The sequence below is a fragment of the Kogia breviceps genome, chromosome 4 (assembly GCF_026419965.1).
Source record: "Kogia breviceps isolate mKogBre1 chromosome 4, mKogBre1 haplotype 1, whole genome shotgun sequence".
NCBI classification, from domain to species: Eukaryota; Metazoa; Chordata; class Mammalia; order Artiodactyla; family Physeteridae; genus Kogia; species Kogia breviceps.
In genome coordinates, this window is record NC_081313.1 from 118,410,070 (window position 1) to 118,435,085 (window position 25,016).

Sequence of the window (25,016 nt, forward strand, 5' to 3'; positions counted from 1 at the left end):
TGCCTATCAAATCAAAATTCAAAATATTCTCTGTCAAGGAATAAATCAACTAAGTAAATTCCTGATTTACAGGAAGTCAAGAGATCAGAAACAAGAGAATAATCCTTAAGAGAGAAAAATGCATAAAAGAATCTGTAGTATAAATTTGAGGACCACTTCCTCTCTCTTAGCTCTTAGTAAAAGGCACACATCTTCCTGAACCTTAATGAAGCAGTGGCTCGAGACCTTTGACTACAGGAGGCAGATGTCAAGAGTAAGGCGGATGTTTTCTTTGATGTTCATTCCTGAAGGAACCATCAGTATATGGGAGGTTTCAGGTACCACTAAAATATAAGGGGGATACAGTTATGCTTAACAAACAGCAGACAGTTGTGTTTAGCAAGTGAGAGATGAAACAATGCAATATTATGAAAACCTTGTGTCCAGATAACTTCCTCATCAAGACTGGCAACTATTGGGCTGAAATCATTTAAGCAAGATGTCTACTGTACTAGATATGCATGTCGTGCTTCTCCAGCTGGATTAGTTTTGCTAGAGTTGAATATACTGTAATCAGAATGGCTCCTCTTCTTCAACCCTAAATATCTGGTATCTTACTTTCCCTAATCTAATGTTCCTTTTTTGTACTCGTAAGAGTCACTTCCAATTCAAGAATACTTGTGACAGAATGAGTGAGGTGGTAGCAGAAGCCAGCATATCTCCTTCTTCAAGCTTCTGTCTGGATCTAAGCTTTCAGAAGCTCTTAGGGAAGGGACATACAAATCTGGGAAGCAGGGGGTTAGAGCAGGACTTTGGAGTCACAGTCTGGAGTCTGAATCCTGCCTCTGGCACTTACTATAGGGCCTTGAAAAAATTATTTAACCCATATCTCTACTTCATCTGGAAGATGAAATAGTTATAGAGTGGTAATGAGTATTTATCTATCATTTAATTATACCATCAATATTAAGGCTATGAATGAGAGACTTGGTAACTGAAACTGGTTACCTACTTGAAAAAAGGATTGAGAATGAAGGTATTCTGAAACATTATACTAGAGACGTTCAAAGCACCAAAAGCAAAGTAAACCTTGTCTTCATACTGAGGAGCTCTAGATCCTCTGAGTCCTCACCTCTGAAGTTTCCTTAGCTTGAAATTCCTTACCTGATAAAAACCTAAACTCTAAGAAGCCTAAAGTCTTTTTTACTAAAGTGTTTTTTGGGGGCCATATTGAAAGAAAGGGGCTACTTGGGAGGAGTCTGTATTAAGTCTGCCAACCAGAGCACCAAGAGAGGGAGGCTCAAAACTGCATCAGGAAAGGCAGGGCAGATTAGTTACCCTGGTCACGGTCGGTACTGTGGCACTGGCTCCAGATGCAGCACCTCCATCTGCTACTTGATGCCCGTGTACACGATGTCAAAGCAACCATTCTGTCACCAAGAAATACACATTAGAACAAGCCCTGACATTCAAATACTGCTTGTATCACCACAGATTTGCAGAGTAACTCAAAGGAAAAGAAAGCAACAAAATGTAGAAGAAAAAAATAAACCAAATATTAAAGTCAGTAAAACACTGAAAATACAAGGAAGAAATAATTTTTAAAGGGAGCAGCATTTGTTTCTTGGGAGAAGATGACTGGAAACATACAGATGTAGTGTGGTTGATGACAAGCAGGAAGGTTTCGTTGCATGTGATAACTGTTAGAGTTGGGTAAACCATGAGTACTTGTTTGATAGGAAAGAAAAACCTCTCCCAAGAATTTCTTAAAATGATTAAGATTTAGGATGTTTGGAAAATTGTTCATGATTTAATAATTTTCAAGAACACCTTCTCTAGTGCTTCCTAATAAAAAGACTGGGAAATTAAGACACGGTGCCAATTTAACACCTGAAAGTCCTAACTAAAGATATTTAAAGACTAGCTAGAAATGTCCTTCGTCAAAGTAGCAGCAAACTACTAATGATGATTACTATTACATGAAAATCAATACGACATTAAACTAAATTGACTAATTCATACTTGTTCCTTTCAGATTAAGATACAGAGATTTCTAAGAATAACTTAAGGGCGGGGGGCGGGAGCCAAAGCTGTCAGGAAGTTAGAATCATCAATGAACAGAAAGTAGTTTCCAGGGCAGAAATTGAAGGCTAAAAGGAACATTAAAAAGTTTGGTTACACTGTTGAAAATAACAAACGATGAGATAAGGTCTTGCTTAGGTATTTAAAAAATACTACAGGGCTTACCTGGTGGCGCAGTGGTTGCGAATCTGCCTGCCAATGCAGGGGACACGAGTTCAAGCCCTGGTCTGGGAAGATCCCACATGCTGCAGACAACTGGGCCCGTGAGCCACAACTACTGAGCCTGTGGAGCCTGTGCTCCATAACAAGAGAGGCCGCGACAGTAAGAGATCCGCCGCGCACTGCGATGAAGAGTGGCCCTGGCTCGCTGCAACCAGAGAAAGCCCTCACACAGAAACAAAGACCCAACACAGCCAAAAATTAATTAATTAATTAATTAATTTAAAAATACTACATACCAGGACTTCCCTGGTGGCACACTGGTTAAGAATCTACCTGCCAATGCAGGGGACATGGGTTCAAGCCCTGGTCTGGGAAGATCTCACATGCCGTGGAGCAACTACGCCCGTGCGCCACAACTACTGAGCCTGTGTTCTAGAGCCTGCGAACCACAACTACTGAAGCCCGCACACCTAGAGACCGTGCTCTGCAACAAGAGAAGCCACCGCGATGAGAAGCCCAAGTACCGCAATGAAGAGTGGCTCCCGCTCGCCACAACTAGAGAGAAAAGCCCTTGCACAGCAATGAAGACCCAACGCAGACCCAACACACACACACACACACACACACACACACACACACACACACACGCACTACATACCAATTCACAGTGGGAATATAATGCCAAGGCAAACCACTAAACTGCAGGAAACTCCACTGCACGGCTTCCCTGGTGGTGCAGTGGTTGAGAGTCCACCTGCTGATGCAGGGGACACGGGTTCGTGCCCTGGTCCAGGAAGATCCCACATGCCACAGAGCAGCTGGGCCTGTGAGCCATGGCCGCTGAGCATGCACGTCCTGAGCCTGTGCTCCGCAACGGGAGAGGCCACAACAGTGAGAGGCCCGTGTACCGCAAAAAAAAAAAAAAAGAAGAAGAAAACTCAACTGCAATCAACAGCAATACAAATGTACAGGATAAAAGAAGGATGGTGACAGAGCAGGGAGGAAAAGGGACCCAGTCAATGTACATTTGCAGTGGCACTCAGAATGTAGCCACCAGAAAGAAAATGACACCAGAGGCCAACACAGGGATACATTCTGTGAACTTACAAACTAACAAATTTGATTTTGATTTTCATTGTCAACTAGTCTTTGTTGATATTCTAGAGTAGTATAAGTGGTCATTATCACAGCATTTTTAATAGCAGGTAGAAGTAATTCTCTGAGCTGAACTTTAGTTCAGAAGGTGATACATCTCTTAGAGGAAAAGGTAACTTTGCCCAGAATGCTAGGGCAACAGGGCAGGCCTGAGCACTGTGATCTTTGACTCCTAGATACATACGTGTAACTAGGGGCTGCCAGAGGCACAGGTTTCTTTTCATTTTCTTTCTTTCTTTTTTTTTTTGTATTTTGGCTGTGTCATGCCATGCAGCATGCAGGATGATTCCTTGACTGGGGATCAAACTGGGGCCTCTGCAGTGAAAGCACCGAATCCTAACCACTAGGCCACCAGAAAACTCCCTCTGTTAGGTATCTTATTAGAATGAAGTGCAGCCTAGTCTCATCAGAGCACTTAAGGAAAAAAGTAGTAACTGTCTTAAAAAATGCTTATTTACTGGCAGGGGGTGGGAGGAGTGCTCTGAAGTTGCACTTAATTGTCATCACTAGGGTCATAATAAACCTCTAAATAAACAAAAAGCTGGAAGAAGATGGAAATACAAAATTATTAGGTTATGTCATTAGGTACATGTCAATATCTTTCAAATACTTCATCCCTCTGGGAAAATAACTGTAAGTGTCCCATCACAAGACAGCACGAAACCGAAAGAATTAGGAAGTGAAGAAAGAAAAGGGCAAAATAGATCAGCTCTTCTAAAATAAAGGGGAAGATATGAAGGTGAAGAAGAAAAGCAAGAATTTATATAAAAAGACAGACCAGAAGTCAAGACCCCTGGATCTGGTCATATAACCTTGAGCAAGCTACCTAACTAATCAGGCTATGTAAGCTATGGAATGGAGATAATATACACCCAACCTATCTCATAAGGTTTCTTTGCAGTCCTAATAGGGTAGAATATGTTAAAGCACTTTGAAATATGTAAAATACAACACAAATGTAAAGTAACAGTATTATTATTTAAGTTGTCCCTCACCTTCCAAAGAAACAGCAAGTATATTGTAGCTTCAACTTAAAATAATTTTCTTCCCTGTCAGCTAACATAAGAGCTATTGGTCCTTCTGGACTCTTAAAAAAAAACTAGCAAAAGAGAAATCAATCCCAATTTCTAGTCTTAGTTTTCTAAAGAGAAATCCCTTTACATCTGTTTCATTTTTTTCTCTAATATTCAAGCGACCCAACTACAAAGCTCTTCTGTATTCTTACCTTTTGAAGCTGCAGGAGCAAAGTGCCAGGAAGGAGAAAGCATCAGATATTGGAAAGAAATGGAAAAAAGAAAAGGGATCACATATGGTTCTTTGTTATTGTACAAAGACAGTTGTTTAGCCACCTCACCTACTAAAGACTCTGCTCAGCTCTCATCAATTACCTATGTAGGTCTAAAGATGGCACCTTAAACGCAGTGCCAGAATCCATTCAAGAGTATCATCAAAATGATACTCTCAGCCCAGCTTGAGCTCTGTCACATTAATCTCATATCCCCACAAGTTACACTTGTGTAAAATACCTACATGCAAAAAAACTGGGGGGAAAAATACGTACATGCAACAGTTCTCTTTGCCAACTCCAGCATCCCCAGAATACAAAACCAGCTTATTTTCTTCTGAATAGGAACTCCCAGCTCTCTTCAACCCTCACCCAGGGAAGGGAAAGAAATGGGAGACCCCCTTAACAAATGTTCTAAGTCCTACACTGGCCCTTTGCATGAAAGAGGAAAGGACTCACTCTTGGTTTGAGCAGAAAAGGTAAGGGTAAGTTTGGCGAAAAGTTCATTGTTCTCATATCGGTCCTCCTTCACCTTTGTCCAGAAGCAGTCTTGGGAAAGGTCCTCAGCGACAAACTGTGGATACAGGCAGGTGTTAAGAGTTACTAAACTGAGCTCTGTACTTTCCATCCTAGAAAACTGATTAAGATGCAAAAGAAGCAGCTGGCTGGTTATTGTCAACATCATACTAGAATAAGACTAACCTGAGACACAGAGAACAGCTATGCTCTTTGTGGTGGGACCAGGAGACGATGATTCAAGGTTATGTGTTTATTGGTGATTATTCAACAACTAGAATCAGTTATGCTACTTATCCTCCTTCTAACCCCAAATCCTCTACTTTTAGAAGCATTAAGGCTTTATTTCACATCTTCCCTTGCTCTACATTACACTTTTCCCCTTAGGGTGGTGAACTGTACCAAATTTGTTCATTTTATGAACAAATCCCTAAGCTCCTTTATTTTAACTTGGTTTCCAGAAGCAAAAGGCTGATGCAGAATCACAGTGCTCTCAAACACATACTGTGCCATGCAAACATATCCTATGTAACTTATTTACCGGGGTGGGGGGGTGGGGGGAGTGGTAGGGAGTTGTATCCATAAATCCATGACTTTTGGATCAGCAAAATTATCTACCTTGCAGATTGGTGAAATGACTATCAAACTGTGTGGTATACCAGGGCACTCATCCTCAGAGAAAAGGGCAAAAACATTATCTTAAGGATAAGTTTAGGTTTTGTAGCAGAGTATAGGGCTCGAAGAACTCTCCCAAGTGATATCCAGCATATAGAATATGCCTATTATCTGCTGAATAAACATACATATGAGTGGAACTTAAAGACAGACAGATGTGAGCCGTAAGAAAGGGAAGCCCAACCATGCACAAAACACAAAGTAGGAAACTGAAGTGGTCTCTTAAAATCTACTGATGAAGAGATGGACAGAAATCCTTACCTTGGACCAGTTTGGCCTCCGGAGCTGTACCTCTGGCTTGTAAAGTTTCTTTGGGGTTAATCCAAATGGTAGAACTGGGGCTGCAGGAACTCCAAAAGGGAGAGGTGGAGGAATACCAGGGCCTCCAGGAAATGGAGGGGGTGGAGGGATTCCACCAGGAAGAGGGGGAGGGGGAGGTAGCATTCCTGGTCCTCCAGGCAAGGGAGGAGGAGGTGGGGGGATGCCAACACCCCCAGGCATAGGGGGAGGTGGAGGGATGCAGGCACCCCCAGGCAGAGGAGGGGGTGGGGGGATGGAGGCACCCCCAAGTAGAGGAGGGGGTGGGGGGATGGAGGCAACCCCAGGCAGAGGAGGGGGTGGGGGGATGGAGGCACCCCCAGGCAGAGGAGGGGGTGGGGGGATGGAGGCACCCCCAGGCAGAGGAGGGGGTGGGGGGATGGAGGCACCCCCAGGCAGAGGAGGGGGTGGGGGGATGGAGGCACCCCCAGGCAAAGGGGGAGGTGGAGGGATGAAGGCACCCCCAGGCAGAGGAGGGGGTGGGGGGATGTAGGCACCCCCAGGCAGAGGAGGAGGAGGAGGTGGTGGAGGAGGAACGGCCCCACCCCCAGGAAGAGGGAGTGCGGAGGCTATGCTAACCTCTCCTGGTAAAGGGGGTGAGGGGGGACTGACAGGCCCAGAGTCACCAGGTAAAGGAGGGGCAGGGGGAAAAGTAGCACTGCTAGGAGGGGCTGCAGCAGTAACTGCAGTGGAGAGTGAAGCCACTTCTTTCTTGGCATCTTCCAGTTCCTTGGACAGCTTGGCAACCTACAGAAATAACACCAATGGGAGTACTTCTCACTCCACTTCAGGGACCACTGGGGCTGGAAAGGACCTAAGAAATTACTTAATCCAAACTTCTCACTTTACACATGAAGCGAGTGAAAGGAGTCAGACAGTTGAAAGGCTCCACCTAAAGTCACATAGCTATTTAGTGACAGAGACAAAACTAGAATTCAGGTCTTCATGTTCCTAGTTTAGTATGCTTTGCATTAAGAAGGCAACTTCAAAGTTTATGTTAAACTCTCTCTTTGATTAGAAAATGCAAAGATCGGGAATTCCCTGGTGGCGAAGTGGTTAAGAATCTGCCTGCCAACGCAGGGGACACTGGTTCAATCCCTGGTCTGGGAAGATCCCACATGCCGTGGAGCTACCGAGCCTGAGCTCTAGAGCCTGCGAGCCACAACTACTGAGCCTGCGTGCCACAGCTACTGAAGCCCGCGTGCCTAGAGCCCGTGCTCTGCAACAAGAGAAGCCACTGCAATGAGAAGCCTGCACACAGCAACGAAGAGTAGCCCCTGCTCACTGCAACTAGAGAAAGCCCACACGCAGCAACAAAGACCCAACGCAGCCAAAAATAAAATTAATTTTTTAAAAAAGAAAGAAAATGCAAAGATCAAGTAAATCAAATAGTCTAGGTACGCAATTAACATATGTGCTATACAGGTAATTATATAACCACATAGGTGATCGAGTTATCAAGTATCACAGATCATATAAATATCTATAACTGCAGAGAGAGTGTGTGGGCATAAATCTGTCCCGAGATGACTAAAATAAGAGAAAAATAGCAAATATGAGAACAGTTTATTTAGTATTTACTCCTAAATTTATTAGAAGGCTATTATCTTTATTTCTGGGTAGTACTGTGACTCATTTATTCTGTGTTGTTCTATATTTTCCAAATTTTCCATCTTATGTATTACTTACTCCCAAAACAAAACAGCTTATGATTTTAAAAATATGCGCCATCTAACTAGATTACCTATTAGTATCTGAACCCTCCCTGGGAGTAAGATGACAGAGTCCTGCTCCAACACAAGCTCACTCTGACGCTGCTGATGGCAGTTACAGGTCACTCTGCCTTCCCTGTTCAGATATTACCTCTCCTGTGAGCTGAGACACTTCTGCTTCCAGGTTCTGTTTCTCTGTGGCAATTTTTTCCTTTTCAGAATCCAATGCATCCTTTTCTCCCTGAAGATCCTGGAGCTTCTGCTCAAAGTCACTTTCCATCTTTTTCATTTCCACCTGTAGCTCATGTCGGGCTGTTAACTCTGAGTCCAGCTAGAGGAGAAAGGAATCAGGCTCCCAGTAAGCTCTCCATCTCGGCAAAGGCCAGGTGTTATTCCCCATAATTTACTGTTTTGTGCTAATCCTTGATCTGTTGAGCTCACTGACCCAAGGGATGCCTGGAAAAAAGGCCACCATGATTTCGACCTTAAAATCAAGGTTAAAGGAGGGGGAAGCCAGGGATTACTTCCATACTCTATCTATACTTGGAGTTATTTTTTAAAATAGCAACAACTAAGATTTTAAAGACATTTAACCAGGACAGCTAAGGTGCACAATCCCAGTAATCTCAAGGATCAAAAACCTATCAACAATAGGAGTCCTTAATCAAAGAGAAAGAGAGAATTCAGACATATTCCAGTTCCTCTTGTTCTATGGATAAAAGGCCTGGTCGCCAAGCAAACCCAAGTGCTGTCAATGTTATATGAGAGTGTCGCCTGTCTTTTCTCCTGCTCAGGGGCCCAAGAACTGTGCAAACTCACGACTGACTAGCTCCTCATGATCACATCCATACCACTTTCTCCACTGAGTAACCTACAGCAGAAAGGTTTCCCCTAGGAACTGCTACTGTGTGCTGAACACTGAATATATCACAGGTAACTGTTTCACATGTCAGAAAAATCAAAATCCTTAGACAAAGAAAGATATACTCCAATTATTTTTCATCTCTCATACATACCTTTTTTTCCATCTCTGTAGCTTTGGCTTCAGATTTCTCCACCTTTGTTTTATCAATCATTTGATCTAAAAAGAAGGCGAATAGTCAGGAAGTCAAGTTCCCAGTTCTCGTATTCCCCTCTCACTGCCTAAACCCTTCCACATAACCAAAGGGCAGTCTTTGTTCTTTTTGTTTATTTTTCTTATCCTTCTTAATGTTCTGTACTAGACAAAGAAATGGAACTTTCAGTTAAGTTCAGCATATAATTTCTGAGTGCCTGTTATGCAGTAAGGCCACCATGCTGGGTGGCACAGAGAATGCCTATAAGTAATACTTATGAATCTCTAGGACCAGCAGGAGTAGCAAACAATAGCCGAAGTCCCTTCAAAAGGTGGGGTGGTGTATGAGACAGGATAAATTTTTAGAATTGTGTAGAAATAGACTAAAGGCCTGTATATTCCTAGCACAGATATTGGTTATATCACCTAACAAAGGGTGAAAATGGAAATACCGGGGGCTAGAAAAGTATCTTCTCTGAAATTTTCACTGAAAGAAAGATGCAAAATGAAAGACAGAAGCAATGTTTTATGGAACCAGACAGACAAATATGCTTACCAATCAGTCCCTCAATATCAATCTGAAGGTGCCGGCACTTGAAGTCAGGATCAGCCCCATTCTTGTGCAGAACTATCTGAGAAATACATTCTTCAATCAACTTATAGTACTGCGGTCTACCGAAGAAACAAAAGAAGGTTATTAAAAGAAAACCAAAATATAATTTTGGTATTCAGGATCAAGAAAGGTAACTGCTTTGACAGCAGAAGGACCTGAGGATAAATGTTCTGGAAAAGACCTTTTCATAAAATTAACAGAGTATTGCTGCCATGCTAAGAAATCCCCCTCTTCCACATCAGCTACCCCATCTACTTCAGATTGTCAAAACTTCTTGCCATCTGCCTCTGAGTGCAAATCCTTTTCCATCTAAAATTCCAGCTTGATCCTGCCTGTGATGGATAGTACTATTGTTGAATCTCTACTCTACTGCTTGAATCTCATGTTCCAACATGAATCAACTTTAAATTGCTGCCTTCCTTTGTTATCATCTTCACTCCACCCCACCACCCTATTCCAAAAGAAGGAGGCAGTTCACCTTATACACTCTCATCTCTTCCATAGAGATGCCTTTCAGTTGGATTAAAGGGACAACTGGCAACTCCCTTTATGTCTGAAACTAAAAATGAACTCTAATCCATGTCTTTGTCTTTTCCTTTTCTCTCTACAGACAATCTTTGAATTTAAGAAGTTTGCACTCTCCACTTAGGCTCAAATTCAAAACTTCCCACAAGTATACCATCTTACCTGGCCTCATAGTCATTTCGGACTAAGAGTAGGTGCTGCAGGATGGACAGGAAGTGTTGCTCTGCCTTTGAATCCTTCACTGTGTTTAAGAGAATCTGGAAGACTTCACTGAAGTCAGTGGAAAAGGAGAAGAGGCTAAGGAAAGCATATATTTAGAAACTATGTTTGACAGGTAGCTTGCCCAACTCTCGGGAGAAGTAGCAAGATGCCACTTCTATTCTAACAGCTGTTCCTCCTGTAAACCCTGGCCTAAACTTTAAGCTCTATAAACTTTCTTTGGCCAGGGGACCAGTGAGTCAGGGGGTACTATACACAGAGACAGAAAACTCCTAGTACTTGGCTTGAAAATCGAGCAGTAGACAGACACAAAAAGGTAACTAACTGCCTCAAAGTCACTTGTGGCAAGTATCAATAGGTAACCAAATTATTTCCCGTCAGTCTCATGGAAACATACAAGAAAGCAAATTACAACCTCACTCCCTGACTTGTCTATGTTCTCCAAAAACCAGCTCTACATCTTAATAAGCTAAGCTATCATGTTCTAGGAGGTCTATACTAATTTTGATTGGTGCTTCCATGTTGAGCAACCCTCAGATCACCTTTCCCAACTTCTCTGGTCCACACTGAGGTAAATATATCCAATGGCAATCAAAAGGCACCTGCCTAATCTACAAAGAAGACAGGGCTAACGCCCTCGTGTAAGTCATCATCTCCACACCATTCCTTACAGAGATCTACAACTGAATGCAACTGAATGTCTTGTGTCTTCAACCCAATCAGTAAAAGGATATTCCATCTCCATTCGAATGTCATCCAGCCGTCCCTTCAGGTCATAGGAATCTTCTTCTCCTTGTTCATCAAACACATTTAGTTGCACTCTCATATCATCATTTTCAATCTCTCGAAGGTCCTGTCAACAGCAAAAGTAGAGGCCAGGGAACCCAAAAGTGTCCTATGCTGGTTAAAAACCCAAATATTTCAACCTGGTTTTTTGGGTTTTTTTAATTTTTTAAATTTTGGCGTGCTGCATGGCTTGCAGGATCTCAGTTCCCCAACCAGGAATTGAACCTGGCCCACGGCAGTGAAAGTACTGAATCCTAACCACTAGACCACCAGGGCACTCCCTCAACCTGGTTTTTAAACTGAAAACCAAGTCTTCCCAGGGATGATGGGGTTATAAGAGCAGGAAGGAACCAGCCCAGCCTCTCTAATGAAGTGTTGCATCTCACCTGCAACACTTGATGCAGCCCCAAGCGCATCAGTTCGCTTCGGATGTGAACTCGGAAGTCAAGTTCTTCAGCTGGTGTGATGAGAGCGTTGATCAGCTGTAGGCATCCCACCTAAGAAAATTCAGCAGCTGTGTCAATGTTAACTCCTAGAAATCAAGATTCCATTCTCTTTACATGCATTCTGAGGCCCCCAAATATAACCTAGAAGATTCAGTACAAAAACTACAACAATGACTTCCTTATATATAGCAATACAACTTGGTTTAAACACAGGTCTGGAAAGTTCAGAGGTCTAAAGGATTCCAGGGATTCCACGGTATAATTTGTTCTACGCCTTGATTTTTCTAGCTTGTAAATAAATACCATGCCTTTTTTCCATCTCATAATGAGAAAAACAGTTCTGTCTCTGCCTTCTTGGAGAGAAGGGTAATCATTTTCCCTTCAGAAAGAACTTTGAAATATATATCATTGGTAACCACTCCATGTGTTCTCTTAAAAGGTCAAATGAACTTAAGTCTTTCTATCCTGAATTCTACTTTTGGGCTAAGTTTCATAGGTATACATACCTTGAGAGCAATGGAGGTCCCACTTTTTAATCCATCCAGCAGTGGCTGAAAACGTTCCACCTCATCCATTTCAGCTCTTTCTGTCATCGCCTCCAAAACTCTTTCATTCCTGGCAGAGAGTAAGGAAAGGGAGAGAACTGGTTGCGTGCTCTGACACAGACAGGTACACAACAGGTATATTATACAGAGGAACAGATCAGTTAGGAAACAGACATTATCAATGTTCTGGATTTCTCACATTATTCTTCTCATCACCTGGAGCAGAGGCCAGATCAACAGGAAACTAAGGACCATCTCTTCAGAAAAGTGCACTCCCTAAAATCCGTCCCAGACTCCTACCTATATTTACCAAATTAAGACCCCTGTTCCATGTCATATAAATTGGTACAACTTTTGGAGGGGCATTTAACAGTACCAATTTTTTAATGCACATAACATTGGCCTACTTCTAGAAAATCTATCCAACATAAACACATAAACATGAAATAATATATGTACAAAGAATATATGCATAAGAATTGATAATAAAATTTTTAATCATCTGGAGCAGGGGTCAGAATGTGCTAAAAAAAAATTCTACCTAAAAGTCTAGCAATGAAGGAATCATTAAATTATGGGACATACAGAGTATGAAATGCTAAACAGCCACTAAAGATAATAAGATAGATCTAGAAGTACTGCCAGAGAAGAATGTCCAAGAGCTACTGTTAAATAAAAAGAAACAAGTTGAAAAGAATGGTGGTATGATTTAGCTTTTGTTAAACCAAACCCCTCCACAAAAATAAAAATCTATCCTATACATGAGATTGGTTTTATAGGCATAAGCCATCTTTCCTTAATTCTAAGAAACCATCTTTTGGAGTGGCAGGCGTGTTAGAATTTAGTAAATATTTGTCTGTGCTAGAAAATGATCTATGAGACTGTACCACACCATTAACAGTGGTTACCTCTGCAGAATAGGGTTTGCCAAAGGGATGACGTTGTTAAATTGTACTTCATATACTTTTACGTTGTTTGAATTTTAAAAATAATGTTGTGTTACTTCTAAATTTTAAAAAAATGTAAAAGGAAACCCTTGTCCTAGACAATACAGACATTAATGGATCTAGGAGATCCTGCTGTACCTTTGATAACCAGTGGTACATGCAGAACAGCTTCCATCTCTTAACAATCTTTCTTAAATATTAAGATACACAGTGTTCATGTAAGAAATATAGTCTTACCTAGTATTTAAGACTAAGTAGACACCGAAGCAACTTAATATTCCTCTAGACTAAGGAAGACGATTAAAAAAAATAGGGAAGAGAAATAATTCCAGTTACATACATGTCTTCTGGCTGTGGTAGGATACAAAGAGCAGAAAGCAGCTTAGCTGCATCAATCATCATGTTGGGAACAGCAGGATCCATGGCTCTGACCAGCAGCAGAATTCCTTCTTCTGTCTCCAACATGGTCTTGATTCCAAACTGGTAGGACAAAAAGAGAAAAGGGAGGCTTAAAGATGAGAGCAGCTAACCAAGGACAAGTTTATAGGTTCTTATGGATTGAATGGTGCTCCTCCCAAAATTCGTATGTTTAAGTCCTAACCCCCATTACCTCAGAATGTAACCTTATTTGGAAATAGTGTTATTGGCAGGTGTAATTAGATTACCATGAGGTCAGACTAGAGTAGGGTGGGCCCTTAATCCCATATAACGGTTATCTTTATAAAAAGGGGAAATTTGGACACAGACGTGCACACAGGGAGAATGCCATGTGAACACAAAAGCAGAGATTGGGGTGATGCATCTACAAGCCAAGGAATGTCAAAGATTGCCAGCAAGACACCAGAAGCTAGGAGAGAGGCATGGGACATACCCTCTCTCACAGCCTTCAGAAGGAACCAATCCTATCAACACCTTATCTTGGACTTATCGCCTCTAGAGCTGTGAGATAAATGAACTTCTGTTGTTTGAGACACCCAGTTTGTAGTACTTTGTTATAGCAACCCTAGCAAACTAATATAGGGTAGAACACTTTTTCCAATATAGCTAAACAGAAATGAGCATACCAAAATAATTTTCTAGCAGACACAACAGAATTCTATGTCTTCGAAGAATAAAAACTTTGATTCTTATACTTCTTTTCAATGCTCCCCCTAAGCCAGTGGAATAATTATAACAAAATTAAACAGTGAGGAAGACAGATTTGCACTCAGGAACAAAGAACTGTAGGTTCCCTAAGTTTAAATATTAAACAGACAAAAAAAGAAAAAGAAAAAGAGAGAGAGAGAGAGAAAGAGAGAAAGAGGGAAAGAAAAAGAAAGGAAGGAAGAAAAGACTGTACAGTAGGAAAAAACTGGGGAAAAAACAACAACAAATAAGCAGAAAATAAAGTAAACCTTCCAAAAATAATAACTACAGGTCAGGAAATTTAAGAATTAGCAAAAGAAAGTATAAACAGAAGAAGAAAATTAAGCCTATCCTCTGAAACAGACATTACAACTGAGGGAAAAGATCCATAAAAGTATGTGTATGTGGTGATCAAAAAGTTACGATACTAAAAGGGAAAGCTAGAAGCCTTGAACCTCATATTCCTAGGTCCTTTTTTGAGTTTGCCAACAGTAGAGAAAAAACAGTGCTCACGATGGGGGTTGAATGAGAATGGGAAATATCTTACCTTGTTGTTCATAAAAGCTTTCAAGCAGCGGATGATCTCATGTTTGTTACGGCTATCGTAGCTTCTGCATGTAGAAGACATAATCAGTGAAGTCCCTTCATTCTATACCCCTCCTCATTTGACTTTTCAATCTTGTAAACAAGGGTCTTAGGAACACTCCCAGCTAGTAGCTCAGTAAATTCTAGCACATAGTACTCTACCTTAAAACACTGGCAAAAAGAGGTAGCTGAAGAAAGAACCATTGGTTAATCCTCTCATAAACCAAGAATTCAGTATTACATTAAAATCTTCCCTTTAACTCCCTGTAGGCTCCTAAGGGCTAAATTCTATCAGGATAACATCCCACCTATTACTGCTTGCCTCACTGCATCAGGTTTCAAGTCTGTATGTTCAGGAGGTAGAGGTCCTGTGTTTTGTTTTGGAAAGATCCCAGGAAGTAGAGAAATCATTTTGGGTCAGGCTGGCTTCAAGGTAGCCTAACCTAAGACAGTGCAAGGTAACCCCAGAATTATTCCAATCCTGAAGACTATCATAAAGCTAGTCCCAAACTGATCAAGTGTATTATAAGACTTCCAAATGAGATATGACGCAGACCAGATAACAGGAGAGCTTTAGACTAAATCAGACCCTATTTCCAGACTGGATAAGAACATGTGCTGGGAGACTCACAATCTTATGTGGTATATATCTTGTGTTATTCACCATGAAATTTAAGTTCCTCCTTTCCCCACACCTATAATCATCATTCATTCTCTGGTCACCCCTATAATAAACCCCATCCTCAGCTAACAGCATAATATCCTAGTCCATAACTTTCCATTTAACTGCCATTTTCTCCTTTAGAGCAAACTGCCAAGTCCTCTACTACCCTCCACCTAGAAGATGCCAAGACTCGGAAGTCCTCACCCAGCAGTCTCCTCTTTCTCATCATGAAGTCGTTTAAGGATGTCCAACAAGGAAGCCAGGCCCTCAGCACCAAATGTTTGCACCCAACTGTAAGGAAGAGACAAAGACGATGCAATATCAAATCAAATCAATAAATATCCACCAAAATAAAGTTTATCCTGGCAACTCTTTACTCCCAATCCAAAACATTCTCATAATTCCCTGACTCCTTTGATCTCTAATCCCCACCAGTGAGCTCCAATATTGGGCTCTCACTCCTGTTACTACCTCAGAATCCTCACCTGACAGGGTTGTTGTTGAGGGAGACACGAAGGGACTCCAGGCAGCTGAGCAGAGGCATATCCCGCAAGCCTGACCTCAGCTCCTGAATGTACATCATGGCTGACCTAGAGCTCTCCTTTTGACTCATGCCCTGGAAAGGAGCATATAGACACTGGACTCAGTCATAAATTGGACCAGAATTAGTTAATACAGTTTAAACAATATGAGGGCAAACACCCATTATACATACCACCAAACTATGTGAGACTCAGAATTTCCTTCCCATTACCCATACATACTTCATGAAGATCGAATCAGGCAAAAGTACGTAAGAAAAGTAACTCAAATGAGAGTAAAAAATGAGTAGGTTTATATAAAAGAATGAAATAGAACTGATGTGGACATGAAATGTTCTATAAAAGTAGCAAAACAAACGTCCAAGATAAGGGCACAGTCTCCCATGTCGTGGGTACCTGCCCCAGGACTCACAGCCTTGGAGGTGTGCAAGTACTGGGACACCATCTCTCTCTTGATGATAATGTCCTTCTCCCTCAAAGGTTGCTGTTTTTCCTCGTTCAGGTTCATATCCAACTAGAAATGGGAGGAAAAAAGGGGGAAAAATTGCCTTGAATTCCTTACAAGTTATCAGTGTTTAATATTTAGTATACTCAGTAAACAGATGAACACACTAAATGCTTATTGAATAAATAAATTTTCCTGATCCTTAGAGACTTAAGCTATTATAGATGATGGGAATTCCTTAGGGATAAATATGGTTAACATTTTATTATAAATCCCAATAGATATTTTTATACACATATACTAAATTTTTTCCTAACAAAAGTGGACTCTCAATATAGAGGGAAAACTTATTTTGCATTATTGAAAGAAAAGCAAACATAGTATTTTCTGCACTTACGATGGACCTTAATAATCTAATCTCTTCAGACTGAAGCACTGGATGACTGGCATCATGCAAACACCAGCAAAATCTGCACCACTCTAGGGTCTAAACACCCATTACCCCTGGTTAACTAAGTCCCTGTACAAACTCCTTTCCCATGAAGAAAGAAGTGGAAACTGTGACAAATTCCCTGAACAGACATAACCTGGAGTGTGTTATTGGGGGAAAGGCTCTGCTTGACCCTGTTACATATATGACCATGTGTCTGAGCCTCCTATTTCTGTGAGCACAAGTTTAACCCTAACAAGTCCAGAATATTATTTGAAATGGGGGAAATATAGGAGAAAAAAAAGGATATATTCAATTTCTTCCCCATGTGTGTGTTTGTATATGTGTGTGATGTGTGAAGGAATCACCACCACCAAATTGTCACAGTAATAATTTGACTTCTTTCTGACTCAATTCCTGGTGCTTTCTTCTTTTACAGATAAACTGAACAAAGAAGTTGCAAAATACTGGCCCTCAGGTTGAATCAGACCCAAAGATAAAGTATGTTTTGTCTGGCTAGCTCAACATTTTAAATTTGAGAGACTTCATATAAAAATATGAATTTATAGCACCAAGGGATGCAATCAGCAAATTTAAGATTATGGAAAACTCTACAGGTCAAACAGTTTCTTCAACAAATTTTTTATAACAAGAGCAAGGGTTAAAGAGAGGGAGGAAAACCTATAGTTCAAATGAAACATTAAGTAGACTATCACAATGGACCTTACCTGGAATTGTGATTTGAACAAACACGTTTGTTTGTTTGTTTGTTTGTTTTTGCGGTACATGGGCCTCTCACTGTTGTGGCCTCTCCCGTTGCGGAGCACAGGCTCCGGATACGCAGGCTCAGGGGCCATGGCTCACGGGCCCAGCCGCTCTGCAGCATGTGGGATCTTCCCGGACCGGGGCACGAACCTGCATCCCCTGCATCTAATTGGCAGGCGGACTCTCAACCACTGCGCCACCAGGGAAGCCCTTTTTTTGTTTTTGTTTTTTTTTTCCTAAAGACATTTGAATTTGCAATCCAAGGCCAAGACACTGTCTTGATAGATCATACTCTTAGACTCTTAACACACCTGGATTATTATGAGACAAACTGAAAGCTTCAATGAAAAGTAATAATATTAGTACTGGTTGAGTGGTGACTACCACAGGTACCAGGCCTCAGTTTTAAGGGTTTTAAGAGCATGCTTTTAATTAAGTTAGGCCTGCCACTAATCTCTAATTGAATCTGAAATCATAAATCCAAGTTAATATATAGGTCTTATGAAACCTTATAAGCATGTACTCAAAACTTTCCAAGACTTAGCACTAGTGGACATTCACTCAGTGTCCTCCCCACTCAATGGCCCTCACTGAAGACAGCAAAGTCAGTCACATCCATGCACAGCTCATTATTGAACTGACCTCAGCCCCAACCTTTAAAGGTCTTCTAGTGATTGTAACATCAGAATTCTCTTTCCAGATTCACCACTAAGTAGAAGATCTCGGGCAAACGATGCCTTTCCATTCCTCAGCTTCTTCTTTCCCTCCCTCCCTTCCTCCCTTCCTTTTATTTATTTTTGGCCATGTTGGGTCTTCATTGCTGCACGCGGGCTCTCTCTAGTTGTGGCGAGCGGCAGTTACTCTTCATTGTGGTGCGCAGGCTTCTAATTGCGGTGGCTTCTCTTGTTGTGGAGCACGGGCTCTAGGCTCACGGGCTTCAGTAGTTGTGGCACGTGGGCTCAGTAGTTGTGGCTCACGGGCTCTAGAGCGCAGGATCAGAAGTTGTGGCGCACAGGTTTAGTTGCTTGGCAGCATGTGGGATCTTCCCAGACCAGGGATCGAACCCGTGTCCCCTGCATTGGGATTCCCTGCGCCACCAGGGAAGTCACTCAGCTTCTTCTTGGTATAGATTTTGTTGTGAATGTTTTAAAATTTTATCTACTCTGGCTAACCCAAAGGTGGTCATCACACTACCACAAGAGCTGGCCCACTCATTTTATGTCTTTGTGGCTAAAGTGCTGCTGGGCTGAAGGACATTAACAAGGTGGTCAGTGATCAGATATTTACAAGACTAATTCATAGATTCCAATCTTACGGACTGGCGCTTGTACATGTAGTCCCTTCATTAATGGGACTGCTATTAAGAAGTTCTCTGTTAAGCCTGGAATTTTTTGTAATTAAAGGATAGTTAAGGGGGACTGTACACAAAAAAGGGCCCATCGTGCTCATAAAAGCATTTTCAAGAAGACGCAGTGCTTTGGGGTGGGAAACTTACCAGCATCTGTTCAAAGAGTACTAGAACTTGCTCATCTGAAACATCCTGCAATGACTGTGCTGTGGGATCATCCCCATATGATGCAGAAGAATTTCTATGAGCAGAATTCGGCTTTTCTTTCTCCTTCTTAATTCTCATGCTGGTAAATCTCTCCAGCTGAGAAAGAAAAAAAAGTATTAGCAGTGATCCATTTTCATTTACACAACAAAGCACACATCAAATAGCCTCTAGCCTCTCCGGGCCTCTCACTGTTGCACTGTTGTGGCCTCTCCCGTTGCAGAGCACAGGCTCCGGATGCGCAGGCTCAGCGGCCATGGCTCACGGGCCCAGCCGCTCCACAGCATGTGGGATCTTCCTGGACCGGGGCACGAACCCGCGTTCCCTGCATCGGCAGGCGGACTCTCAACCACTGCGCCACCAGGGAAGCCCCACCTCTAACCTCTTATTCGTGCATGGCTCCTCTGGTTTGTGGCCAGTTCAAGACTCTTCTGACATGAAAGAGAAACCAGTCTTCCTTCTGCCTAATTTACTACACGGACTCTGTACTCTCTCTCACCTTCATCCAAAGATAAGAGGAATGAAGTATTAAGAATTGGAAACTCTCTAAAAAGAGAAAACTGTTCTTTAGCTCCCCTGCCATTTCTAAGCCCTCTAGCAGCACAGAACTGAAAGCACCTCATGTGCAGAGTGCTCAGTAAAATGCCTTTTGTTTCCCTCTAGCTATCCAATAATAAATATGGCCAGGCCCTCAGAAGATCTCTCCCTTCAAGAGGTAAGTGTGACCATAGATTTTAATAGATATAAGTCATATACAAGAAACAAGGAAATGCCTTTAAAACCAGGAACCATTCCTTTTTCTTTCTTCTGTACACTCCATAGCACTTGTGTTATGTAAGCAGCAAAAGTTCAGTACATATTCTCCAAAATCCCCTTTGCAAAGAATATAATCTACTTCAGGGGTATATATGTCATCTCTCTGTCAACGAAATGCTTATGAACCACGCCTCAAACCGCAAGGACAAGTGTTCAATTCAAAAAGAGCTGCCGATATCGGCACTACCTGATTGAAAATAACAGTAAATATCTGCAAGCATTCTGGGGCTTCAAATGATAACAGTGGCATCCAGACAGCAAGTCAGCTTGGAGTTTAAAGAACATGCCTAACCTTGGAAGCCAATGAACGTGCCAGGGAAATGCATGCAATGGGTCAAACAGAGCAAAGAGTTAGGAAAAAGCTTTGGGATGATCTGAGAATAGAACCCATATCACGTTTATAAGTTACAGAAAGTCAAAGTTATTGCAACTGGTAAATATCTTAGTGTAGGAAATGAGCCATGCACATGCTGAACAAAATTTCCTTACCTCATCTGCCATGAGCCGCTTCAGAGTCTAGGAACAGGAAAAACGAGGGAGAAGAAAGGGAAGAGAGATCAGTGAAATGCCAGGAAACCTCCCAAATACCAGATGGGTTGGGGAAAAAAAGAGGAGAAAGTAAGTTGAAAGGATCTAGGCTCCTTCCCACATGCTAGATTTCTGCCAGACTATTCCTTAGCACATTCCCTTAGGTAAAGGGCAGGAGTTTTAAGGTCACTAAAATATAATAACCCTTTGGGGAAAAAAAGGTGGAGAACTGAAAAAACTCTAAATGGGATGACTGATAAACCTATGAAATGTGTTCAACTGCATTAGTAAACAAGGAAATGCAAACTAGAACCACAACGAGGTATCATTTCACACTCAAGACTGGCAAAAATTTTCATGTGTGTCTGTCTAGTCACAGAGCAGCGGGAGCTCTCACACACTGTTGGTGTGAATGTAAATTGCTATGGCCACTTTGGAAAACAGTATGGCATGATCTAGTAAAGTTAAAATATGCATATATATTACAACTCAACGTATCAGTTCCTATAAATCTACCCTTCAGAAGCTTGCACATATGTAGCAGGTTGTGTATAAGAAGAATGTTCATAGCAACACTGTAATATCTATCAATAAAACAGAGAACAATCCAAATAGCTATCAAGAATAGAATGGATAAACTCGTATAATGGTAGAGTGGAAAACAATTACACAAAGAAAGTGAATGAACTTATAGCTACTCACAAACATAAAAGTGAATGTATTATTTCTTTACACTGAGATTAAAAACATGCAAGACTAAATTATATTACTTAGGATGTACAATTATAAAGGGAATGATTACCACAAATGGCAAAACAGTGGTTACCTGAAGTGGGTGGAAGAGTAATGACTGCAGAAGGGGACAAGGGCCTTCAGGGGTGCTTGCAATAATATTCTATTTCTTGATATGGATGATGGTTACATGGATGTTCTGTTTATAATTATTCTGTATGTTTTATATTCTCTTCCGTACATGTGCTACACTTTACTGCCAAAAATCTGAACAAGCAGGTATAGGAAAGCAGGAATTCTTCATTCTAATACTTAGTTTTAAACCATATCTATTTTTGCTAATGTCCTTAGAAGAGTATAGTAAATGCCTCTTGATGAACCTTCCTCAACTAATGAAAAACTATTTCTGACACTGCCACAAAGCTACCTTACCAACCTTTTAACAGATGAGAAAAATCTATGTCCTTATGTTCATGTGCCCCATGTCAGAGTTTGGTTAAATCCAGTGTGAACTGTGAATCTTAACTTTGCCCTCCACGGTCCAGAGGAGGTCAACCTTCTACTGATGGAATGCTAATCACTCACCCAAAACCATACGATCCTTGCTCAGTGTCAATGGAATCTAAAGTTACTTTGTGTGTGCTGTTTACACAAAGTAAAGGCAGAAGGGCAGCAAAGGCAGAAGGATGATGAAGCAGAGACAGCAACACCCAAGGAGACTCAGTTCCTTTTGTCACCAACCTAAGTCACCTGACACACAGAGGTGAAACAAGCCACAAAAAGGATGAATGTTTATAGTTAGGTTGCCATTGCCAAGGTTTAACTTATTTGCCCTAGAGCAAGTGCTTCCAAAACCTTGTCCTCCAAACTCATTCCCTCAGAACCAATCAACAACCCAAACAATTCTGGGATGGATATAACGTAGGTAACAGAACATGGGTCTAATGAATCAATCTCAGCTGCAGGTTAAGTTAAAGAACAACAAACCAACAACTTGTTCTTTATGTCTGAAGACTCTTATTTCTCTTCCCTCCATCCCCACTACTGAAGTTCACGTCACTATGATCTCCTGTTTGATTTCCTGTAATAGCCTCCTAACTGATCTCCTTGCCTTCAATCCCATCTGCCCAACACAAAATCCATTCTATATACTATATCCAAGAGTAATTGCTCTAAAATGCCAAGCTGTCCATGTTATTTCCCATTTAAAACCCTGAAGTAGTTCCCTACTGCCCTCAGGTTAAGATCCAAATTCCCTAGCATAGCATATGACACTTCTGGCTTCTCTCCCTTGACTCATCTCTCAACAAACCCTCCATTTCAAACTCTGTCTTCTGGGCATCCTAACTAGTTGCAGGTCCACAAATAGATCTTGCTGTCTCACAACCCCAGACCTTCTCTAGGCTGCTGCTTCCCTCAGACTAGATTGTGCTTTCAAGGCTAGCTCCAACAGGCCCTACAGGATGATACCTCCTCTAATTGGATGGGTACCTCTCCTTGTGTGTATATAGAAATAGGTACTTGCCTGTCTCACAGCACTAGAATTGGATTACAATTGTCTTTTGATTGCCTCCTCTAGCCATTTCCAGACTAAGTTCCTTCACGATAGAGCCTAAGGCTTAGTCATTATATCTCCTACGAACAAATACCATAATCTGGGGCTGCTCTCCTAAAATACCAATCCCTGCAAAAGCCCTCAAATCTATTCCACCCCGTCTCTGCATTAGTGAAGAAACTGAAGCCCAGACAGGTGGAGTAAATCATAAGGTCACATGAATAGGGGCAAGCTGGGTATGGAACTCTGGTCTCCAGATTCCAAACCCCTAAATCTTTGCATTCCCCAGATTCTTGTCTTGTTCCCATTTAATTCTCACTAACTGTTGCCTTTACATACAAAAGTAAACCTCTCTTTTCTTAAGAAGGAAGAAACCAGTCTCCCTTGCTTTCCTTGGTGCATCATTAGAAACAGATTTATTCCTTAAAAGAATTATCCATGCTTTAGTGCTCAACTTGAGTAAGGACAGCAAAAATCATCTATGCATTTCCTCAACTACTCCAACAGAGGGCAGCATCTACCAGCAAAGTGAATCACAGTACTACAGGCAAAATTCTGTTTCAGAACCCAACAGAACACCCAAACAGCAAGCTCAATTCCATTACTGAAATGGAACCTGCTGCTACAGTATACTGAGGGTGTATTAATTTACTTATTTAATACTATGTGTGCTTTCCTTACAGATCTTGAACATACAGTTTACAAACAGCTTTGTTACGTTTTTTTTTTTTAACTGTATCATTAACTGTTTTGTGGATTCTCTGAGATATGCAACAAGAGGTTCCTAGCTCATGAAAAGTAAGAAAGACTAAAAATAGTGGAGACCTTGAAGATAAATGCTACTGGAGCTATATTTATGCCTTATGCCCCAAAGGTTCAAGCTTTTTAACATAGTCTCTAATGATCCCACCTACTTCTTTCTAAATGCTTCTACACTCACCTTTCTCCTTGTTTGCTATCAATTATTTTCTGCGCCCAAACTATAAACCCTTACTTATCTTCACTAAATACTTCATCTTCCTGTCCCTCCTACTGAGTCTTCCACTAAAACTATACTAAAACCTTTAACTACAAATATAGATACTGAAGGAAGCATAAATACGGAATGAAATTTTTTAGCATATCAAAATCTGCTCATGAATACAGATTAATAGGAACTTCCAGATAAAAGACAGTAGACTGAATCAAATTTCCCCGCTTTTTGAAACCCTTCTACATCTACAGAAAAGGAATTTTTAGAAAGAAAAAAATGATAGAGGGAAGGAGCCTACAAGGTTGGGAAGAACAAGAAAAGCCTAACTGCAATCAACTTTTGAAGCTGGGACTAAGACCCAGTAGACCTAAGAAAAGGGAATCCTAAACCTGCCGGAGGAAAAGCTAATGACCAATCCAAATTGTACTTAAGGATCCTCAACAGGCTCAGGAATTAGCAGCACCAGGTACCTATAGAAATGGGCAGTTGAAGGGACGGGGAGGCCCAAAAATAAGATTGGTTTGAAAGCTGTTTAAGAAGCAGTCGGACTGGTAGATCCTCCGTTACCCCCCAACACCCTTCCCCCCATGCCATAGGGAGACTACCCTCCCTTACTCCAGCAGAAGTCTGGAAATTTATTCTTAGAAGAGGGTAAAACACAGATCTCTGGATCAGGGGATGCCAGGCACAGTTGTGGGCAGAGATCCTATACCAAAAAGAAGAGTAAGTTAATCTATGCATACTATAAACTGAATCACCCAGCACCTTCCCCCTTCTAGTTTCTCAGGACCCCAGCACCCCAAAACCCTTACCTTTGAGGCAGAAGGTTAGAAGAGCCTTCTCTGGGGAATTGAAAAACAACATTAAGCTACTGACATAGTCCAAGCAGATGAACCGTGCCATCCAATATGGTAGCTACCAGACACAGATAACTATTAAGCACTTCTAATGTGCCTAGTGCAACTGAAAAAGGAATTTTTCATTTTATTTAATTTTATCCAAATTTAAAATTAAAAGCTAATATTTTATTGTTATTGTTAAACTTAAGTATCTATATGTTTGGAACATGCTAGGTATGTGGATCTACCTTTCACTTGTAAATTTTTTCAAATCTAAATACACATCAAGTATCTTCATGAAAATTTAGCATCCAAATTGAGATGTGCTATAAATGTAAAATAAAAACTGAAGTTCAATAACTTCATATACAAAACAGAAGGTAAAACATCACATTAATAATTGTTGTATCTATTACATGTTAAAATAATGTTTTCGATATACTGGA

At 41.3% G+C, this 25,016-nt stretch overlaps 1 protein-coding gene across 1 annotated transcript in view; it reads right to left on the reverse strand.

Moving 5' to 3' along the window:
• Positions 1–5,148: 5,148 nt before the first annotated feature.
• LOC131756077 (protein diaphanous homolog 1) overlaps positions 5,149–25,016 on the reverse strand; it is a 41,281-nt gene continuing 21,413 nt past the window's right edge. Inside the window, exons 2-18 of the mRNA XM_067031803.1 lie at positions 20,433–20,459; positions 19,071–19,226; positions 16,348–16,449; positions 15,879–16,009; positions 15,598–15,684; positions 14,692–14,755; positions 13,360–13,499; positions 12,034–12,142; positions 11,468–11,578; positions 11,030–11,148; positions 10,239–10,355; positions 9,495–9,610; positions 8,901–8,965; positions 8,036–8,215; positions 6,438–6,919; positions 6,116–6,367; positions 5,149–5,237 (exon numbers count right to left, since the gene is read on the reverse strand). Coding sequence (XP_066887904.1) covers positions 6,172–6,367; positions 6,438–6,919; positions 8,036–8,215; positions 8,901–8,965; positions 9,495–9,610; positions 10,239–10,355; positions 11,030–11,148; positions 11,468–11,578; positions 12,034–12,142; positions 13,360–13,499; positions 14,692–14,755; positions 15,598–15,684; positions 15,879–16,009; positions 16,348–16,449; positions 19,071–19,226; positions 20,433–20,459 — 2,202 coding nt within the window. The 3' untranslated portion in view covers positions 5,149–5,237; positions 6,116–6,171. The remainder of the gene's footprint in view (positions 5,238–6,115; positions 6,368–6,437; positions 6,920–8,035; positions 8,216–8,900; positions 8,966–9,494; positions 9,611–10,238; positions 10,356–11,029; positions 11,149–11,467; positions 11,579–12,033; positions 12,143–13,359; positions 13,500–14,691; positions 14,756–15,597; positions 15,685–15,878; positions 16,010–16,347; positions 16,450–19,070; positions 19,227–20,432; positions 20,460–25,016) is intronic.